Source organism: Hydractinia symbiolongicarpus, chromosome 14, assembly GCF_029227915.1.
Source record: "Hydractinia symbiolongicarpus strain clone_291-10 chromosome 14, HSymV2.1, whole genome shotgun sequence".
In the NCBI taxonomy this organism is placed as follows: domain Eukaryota; kingdom Metazoa; phylum Cnidaria; class Hydrozoa; order Anthoathecata; family Hydractiniidae; genus Hydractinia; species Hydractinia symbiolongicarpus.
This window is the reverse complement of record NC_079888.1, coordinates 2,016,850-2,024,136: the sequence shown is the minus strand read 5'-3', so window position 1 is coordinate 2,024,136 and position 7,287 is coordinate 2,016,850. Positions and strand designations below refer to the sequence as shown.

The 7,287-nt window shown below is 35.1% G+C and overlaps 2 protein-coding genes across 2 annotated transcripts; both read right to left on the bottom strand.

The window, feature by feature from the left end:
* Positions 1-596: 596 nt before the first annotated feature.
* LOC130625040 (piggyBac transposable element-derived protein 4-like) lies at positions 597-1,772 on the bottom strand. The gene has a single exon (XM_057440126.1). The coding sequence runs from the start codon at positions 1,770-1,772 to the stop codon at positions 597-599; it is 1,176 nt and encodes a 391-aa protein (XP_057296109.1).
* Positions 1,773-1,791: 19 nt separating this feature from the next.
* Positions 1,792-2,987, bottom strand: LOC130625039 (uncharacterized). The gene is made up of 2 exons (XM_057440125.1): positions 2,673-2,987; positions 1,792-2,512 (listed from the first exon to the last, which is right to left on the bottom strand). Exons 1-2 carry the CDS (start codon positions 2,837-2,839, stop codon positions 1,792-1,794), a joined length of 888 nt encoding a protein of 295 aa, XP_057296108.1. The 5' UTR covers positions 2,840-2,987.
* Between the last annotated feature and the right edge of the window lie 4,300 nt (positions 2,988-7,287).

Sequence of the window (7,287 nt, the reverse complement as noted above, 5' to 3'; positions counted from 1 at the left end):
GTGATGTTTTTGCTTACAAAGTTGTACCCCATTATATTTCTGACACTTTGCAAAAAATTTCAGGTCCAAAGGACTATTAGTTCCGGAGATATGGTCAAACTAAGCCGGTTTCTTATTTTAGTAAAAATGTAACCGTAAAATATTCATAAAAAATGGAAAAGTGTACCCTAAATAAAGTCTAATAACATAATACTTACTAGTTCCTAGAAAGTCAATGACCCCTCAAAAGAAAGGTAATGTATCAAAGATTTAATTTTGAAGAAAAAAAAGAAAATCTAAACCCATTGAAATCCATAATGGCGGAAAAGCTGTGAAAATTTCTTCAAAATTGTGCGTAAAAATGAATTATTTGATCAAAAAATGACTTCCACTTGGTTTTAGAGTGATATTTTTGCTAACAAAGTTGTACCCCATTAAAATTCTGACACCTTGCAAAAAATTTCACGTCCAAAAGACAATTAGTTCCGGAGATATGGTCACATGAAGCAGCCTCCTCCTATTTAGAGAATTATCGTAAACCGACGAATAATCGGTTCAAATCCTAATAAAGAACAGGAATACAAACAAAAGAAAATTTGCACAAATGAATGTTTTTCCTAGTGTTTGAATGTTGTATGCCACTTCTGAAAACAATTATTTTCTTTTGTAAAATGCAAATAAACATCACATTGTGGAGCAGAACACTTCGTGTAAACACGGACTTGCTTCTTCAACTCTGCGTAACAGACTTTACAATTTCGTTTCTCTTCGGTGAATACCGGCATATGTTCAGTGTTATATCTCTTATCAATGGGAGCTTGGAAGTTATTGTAAACAGGAGGATCTGCATACTCTTCCATACTGGTTAGTTGCCTGATAACAGCCTCTCGAAAAACAAGCAAAGCGTAAGACTTAGGTCGCTTGAGCCCCGGAACATCAGGGTTACGGGAGCGATGCAATTGAAACAGTATGAAACCGTTGACTAAACCAACGTCGATCATGTGGAAGAACAGAGTTTTCCACCACCTTACACATTTTCGCAGCATGTTGTATTTTGCTAGATATTGGTCGGATTTATCTACACCATTCATATAAGAATTGTACCGTTGGATGCATTCTGGTTGTCTAACCGTAACTGTAGAAAATTTACCATCAGCTTTGACTTTCCTTTGTACTTCAACAAATTTATCTGCCCTGTCAATGGTGCTCACCATGGTAACCACTTTGTTGTCTTTCCATTGAAGACACAACGCTTTATCTTCACGGCTCCATCTCATAGCTCCCCGGTGTTGTTTAGGTGCCCAGCTCTTTTTTCCTCCCTTCATCGAATCCGGAAAACCTTTTCTGCTTTCAACCACTGTTCCACAAGACGGAGTTTGGTGTTTGAGAAGATCAATGACCAAAATGCATGACGTGTAAAAGTTGTCAAAGAAAATATGATATCCTTGATTCAAGAAGGATTCTGCCAAGGTCATCACAACACCATATCCAAGCCCGTGTTTTGGATGGACAACTCCATCCCCACTCCCCGTGTAAACACTAAAGTCACATGTATAACCAGTCTTGCTGTCGGCAATTACCCAGAGTTTGATACCAAATTTAACCGGTTTGTTCTTGATATACTGGCGGATACCAGAACGATGTTTCGACTTGACAAGGCGCTCATCAACTGCTAAGTTTTGTTCTGGTTGGAACAGCGTGCGGCAACGATTTCTAAAATGATCGATGAACGGTGCGACCTTCTTTAGCTTATGACCTTGTTCCTCCTCCTCAGGATCCACAACATGTAGCATGGACAACAAAGCGTAGAACCTACTCCTGGACAGCATCTCCCTTGCCCATAAACCATGAAACAGTGATTTGACACTCCAGTATAAATTGCTTCATCTCGTGGACAGAGGTTTCTTTCCATGACCCATCTTTTTTTGCACAACTTTTCTTTTTGCTGATGTTTCTCCAGCCATATGTATTAGTATGCTTCACTATATCCTGAATCAATTCCTCACTAAAGAATAGTTGGAAAAAATCAATTTCTTGAACGCCGCGTATCAATGGAACATCACAATGCAATCCTGGGTCACGTGTCGGAGTAAAATCTGGTAGAATGTTTGGAGTATCTGGATCATCATAACTCTTGGTATTCTTATGTGCTACTGGCTCCTTATTAGCTGGCTTCTTATTGGCTGGTTTCTTGTTAGCTGGCTTCTTTTTACCTTTTTTTGTAGAGGTATGTTTCTCGCAAATGTTTTCTTTGTTATCGCAGTCATCATCGGTTGACCCCAAATCAATAACCTGTTTTCGAGGACGGCGCGTGCGACGAGAAATTCTCGTACTGGGCTCATTAGTGACTGTGGCATGGTCAGGAACATTATTATTGGCACAGAATGTTAGAGAAACAGCAGAATTTAGAGCAGTTACTTGACTTTCATTGTTCAACGTTTCAGTCGAGTTTGTGGACAGCGGCGGTGGCGGTGAAGAAGGAGGCGGTGATGAGCGACCGACAAGATTGCTTTCAACATCAGCATTTGGATCACTAAAAATAAAAGGAAGCAATCACCCTGAGAAAAGTCTTACCATCACCTTTTATTGAGACTGTTTAAAAGTAGACATCAAGTATGTTACATAAAATAATTACAAGACAGGTTCCAAGCGAGAAACGCATAAGCACAGAAAAAGGACGATAAAGCACTTACTTTTCATCCCAATCCGAGTAGTAACCCAATAAAGCATTATCTATTCTTTCTTCTTCGTCACTACTGAGGCCCCCATGACATGAATCGATGTCAGAATCATCAGTTTCAAGCATATAATTGACAGCATCTTCAAGAGAAATTCTCCTTGAGCTTCCAGCCTTCGCCATTTTGTTTTTTGAATGTTTGTGATGTTGCTGGCCCGAATCTACAACTCACACGGAAACGAAAATACTTGAATCTGATTGGCTGATTCAAAAGCCGTATTTTGAGCTTTTATAGCCTGCGAGACGACCAGTGGTTGTTTCACAATTCGATTTTGAAGTCATCAGTCCCACAGGACTGATTTTAGCTGGGGCGGTATAGAAAGAGTTAAGATAAGATTAGGGACACTGTTTGGGCCCGATGCTTTGGTTAAATCAAGGTTATTTATGATCTTTAAAACTTCTTCTATTGTTACAGGGTTAAAGAATAATGAGTTACTATTATTATTTTTTAGGTAAGATGAAAAGTGTGTATTGTTATGTGGAATTTGGTTTCTAATTTTATCTGCAACAGAAGTAAAATGTTCATTAAAAGCATTAGCTACAGTTAATTTTTCAGAGATTATTTTATCATTTATTTTTAAGGAAGAAGTGCTAGATCTACTGTTGTTATCTTTATTATTTAAAATATCCTTTATACCTTTCCAAATTTTTCTACTGTTATTTTTGTTGATTAAGAAAAATTCTTTATAATAGTTTGATTTTGAGTTCCTGATAAGATTAACTATACGATTTCTATAAAATTTATATTGGTTTTGATAATATAATTTTTTTTCTTGGTTTTTAGCTTTGATTAACTTTTTATAGTAATTATTGCGGATGTTAATGGATTTTAGAATAGCTCTAGTGACCCAAGGTTTATTTCTATTGCTTAATTGTTTTTTTGATAGTTTTTTATTAGGGGTATGTCTACTTACAATTTGGTCTAATTGATTAAAAAAAAGGTTAAAAGAGTTATTTACATTATTTTCATTTAAAAGCAAAGTAGAATCCCAATCTATAGATTCTATGTCATTTATTACGGCATTAATGTTTAAATTTTTCCAATCCTTGTAATAGGTGTCTAAATTATCCTTGACTTTAAGTCTATTGTCAAAATAAATTAAAAATTGAGGAAGGTGGTCTGAAATTGAGGTGATGATGTTACCTGAGAAATATTTTGTAAATGGATTAGATGTAAATATATTATCAATTAAAGTTTTAGATGTATTAGATATTCTGGTTGGGATTGTTATAGATGGTTGTAAAAAATTAGAATAAAGTTCATCCAGGAAATCATCAACTAGATGGTTACTTTCACATTTTAGAAGATCAATATTAAAATCTCCCATTAAAATAAGTTTTTGTTTTTGCTTAATAGCTACTTCAAAGAAGGGTTTAAGATACAAATTAATAAATTCAGGAATTGGCATATTAGGGTGTTTATAAATGCACCCAACAATGGTATTTTTACGATTGTTATCTAAGATTTCTACAAAAGTTGATTCTAATTTACTTTCAAGAAAGAGCGAATTTGAAAGGTCTGAGCGTACCACTACTGTTAGCGAATTAGAAATATACAAGGAAGTACCTCCTGCATTGCTGCTTGAAAGGTTATGAAATCCTCTATAACCTTTTAAATTTGGTGTTATTGAGTACTTACTAAGTCTAGTTTCACTGAAGCCTAACACATCAAAGTCAATATTGAGAGAGTTCAGAAGAATGTTGATATTATCAATATTCTTGGGAAGAGAACAAGTATTAAGATGAAAATAAGAAAAATTAGGTGTAAGGTCCGAAGAAGAAAGTTGTTCAAGAGTAGAGTTAAAGCTGTTATATTCATAATATTTACAATTAGTAAACCGTTCATCTTCATCATCAACATTATTTGAAAAAGAGGTTTCAATATGAGAGTTAACGTCAGAAAAAATCTGACTTTTTTGTGCCTCAAACAGAGGTGTATTGTCACTCTGGAATGGAAAAATTTCAGAATTACACTTTAAACACGACCATGCCTCATCTGAGTTATCCTTGGTGAGTTTTTTGAAGTCATTAGAATTAAGCAAGTTACAACTTGGGTGAACCCAAAGTTTACAAAAATCACAAAAAATACAGTTAGAATTTGCCCTAATCAATTCACTGCATATACCACAAAAAAACTTACTAATTCTTAGTTTGCGCGTTTGAGTGGGAAGCCAAAGAACTCACATAAATTACTGCATGAGCATCAGACTAATTTTAGCACATCTTCGCCGCCATATTAGAAATCAATTATAGATCGTACTAACAAAAAATTTTCCTAGTTGGTAATTATACTAAAAATATTAGTAAGCGTGGAGAATCGAAAAAATTTATTCGGCATCAGCGTTAAAGTTGAAAGTTGGAAATAGGCCAGAAAGTTTATCAAAGTGAACTATCTTAATTTTCTGATCATTTTCTTCAACAACGATGAAGAGATTTCCATTAAAAACCCAAAAACGATTGATCATCTTCTTTGAATGAAGTGTCTTACATTTGCCCCTCAGGAACTTCATGTACGGGGATAGGTTAAAATTAATAAAAATATTTCCTTTCAGACCAATTTCTCGCAATTTCTTTTTAGTTTTCGAGTTCGAATCTTTTAACTTGAATTTATTTGCATGTAAAAGGTCGCAGTTTTTTTTGTTAACGAAGCGTACAATTGTCTTCTTAGTTTCGTTTTCTCTAGCGTAAAGGCGGTGGCATGCTTCAACATCGCTTTCAGAAAATTCAACACTTATAGCCTTAGCAATCTCAATGACTTTATCTTGAAGCTCATCTTGGTCAATAGAATTAGGTATACCACAAACCTCAACACTGTTCCGTCGGACGTACTGTTGGAGATTAATCACGTCTTTTTCCAATTCCAGCATGAATTTATCTTTTTCTTGATTTTTCTCTTTCATTGCATCAATTTCATCTCTTAAAACTTTATTTTCAGTTCTTAGTTGTTCAACGATATCATTTTTTTGTTGCAATAGTCCGTTTTTGAAATATTCTTTGAGGTTAGAGATCTGCTCAATAAGGAAGTCTTGTGTGATTGCCAAGTTGGATGAGGATTCTTCCGGGAGCATTTCACTTTTCGTGTTGTTGTTGGTTGTGTTGGTGGTCTTGGCTCTTACATTACTCCTTAGGTTGATACTGATGGGGCTTGTGTTGGTGGACATATTCAAGTCTTTAGTTCTTTAAAGTTAAAATGAGTTTTTTGACACAGGCGACGCCCTTTTTTTGCGCGGCAAAAAGACGTCTGAACAGTATGAAGGTCAGATCGGAACTCATACAAGCAGCTTTCACAACACAGCCTTAACGAATGGAATGTAGAAAATGGAAAAATGTAGCTTAGTATTTTCCATCATCTCACAGAATCTGTATGGATGTATTTTCAGTAAAGTCATGCTTCGGTGATCTCATTTTGGCAACATCTTACACAAAATGTCTGTTATGTAATATGTCAAGCTAATTACATTACTGAATTATTTATTTAGTCCTTTTGATGACAGTAACAAGAAGTCCACAAATTAAATATAAACTTTGTGAAGACTCTCCATGTAGGCACTCCAAATGTTGACAATGTGGTAAAAGCACCCATATTCATATTTTATTTCTAGCTGGGATTACCTTGAAAGTAAAAGGACGTCGTTGCAAAAATCGAGAAATAATGTTGAAAGTTCAAAAGACGTTGCAAAAAACAAAGTCGCATTCATGTAAGTTAAATTGTTTTGCATTCATATTTAAATAAGTGTAATATGAAAGCTAGAAACTGATGAAGTTCATTAAAGGATTTTGCTGTAATAGGCCAGTCCTGTTATTTCAGTATATTAATACTCTTTTCTTAATTTCTATAAAAAGATCGACGCAGGAAAAAAGCACTCTTTTTCAACATTAAATGCCATCTTCTTAATACGCCATTTGGGATCTGAGTAATTTAAAATGATGAAAATCCTTTACAATAAGTACCGTTTCTTGAAACATGACGTTTTACTACAGTTTGCTATTTGGAACACCTAAGTTACCGAAACGCAGGTTATTCCGTAACAATTCTCTTCAAAATGAAGTTTACTAAACTTGACTTGAAAAGCATAAGTTTTTCTGACTAAAAAACATCATTATATCGATGTTTTGGTGTTTCCTGTTTGTGAAACGTGTGTTTCTGTGTATAAACTTTCTGTGAAACATAACGTTTTTCTGATGTACCGTGAATAGAAAACTTGATGTTTCACTGCACGTTTCATCTTCAGTGAACTGCATCATTGCAGAAAAGAAAACGACAGAGAACATCAAGTTTTTCTGGCACAGATTTCTCCAGAATTTGTGGAAAACGTTTATAAATACCATACTGAATATTTTCCCTGTCTTTCCCTGAATACAAACTGTACACCTGTACAAAAGCGCTCAACGTTAATATGTGGCAAAGTTTGCGTCTCTTACTAAGCGCTAAACTTGTGGCTTAACCCGATGTTTCGACGCCGGGTCCCCTGGCTAGTCTTATTCAGGGTATTCTCTGAATTTAGTAAAACCAACCAATTTCTTATAAGGAAATATATACGCCCTTGAGAGCCTACTAAGTAGGGTCCGAT

Bases quoted from the DNA above. Each gene is read 5' to 3' on its own strand.
- LOC130625040 (XM_057440126.1), bottom strand. From the start codon at position 1,772: ATGCTACATGTTGTGGATCCTGAGGAGGAGGAACAAGGTCATAAGCTA.
- LOC130625039 (XM_057440125.1), bottom strand. From the start codon at position 2,839: ATGGCGAAGGCTGGAAGCTCAAGGAGAATTTCTCTTGAAGATGCTGTC. The intron at 2,513-2,672 runs GTAAGTGCTTTA...TTTTATTTTTAG, and splicing joins TACTCGGATTGGGATGAAAA to TGATCCAAATGCTGATGTTG.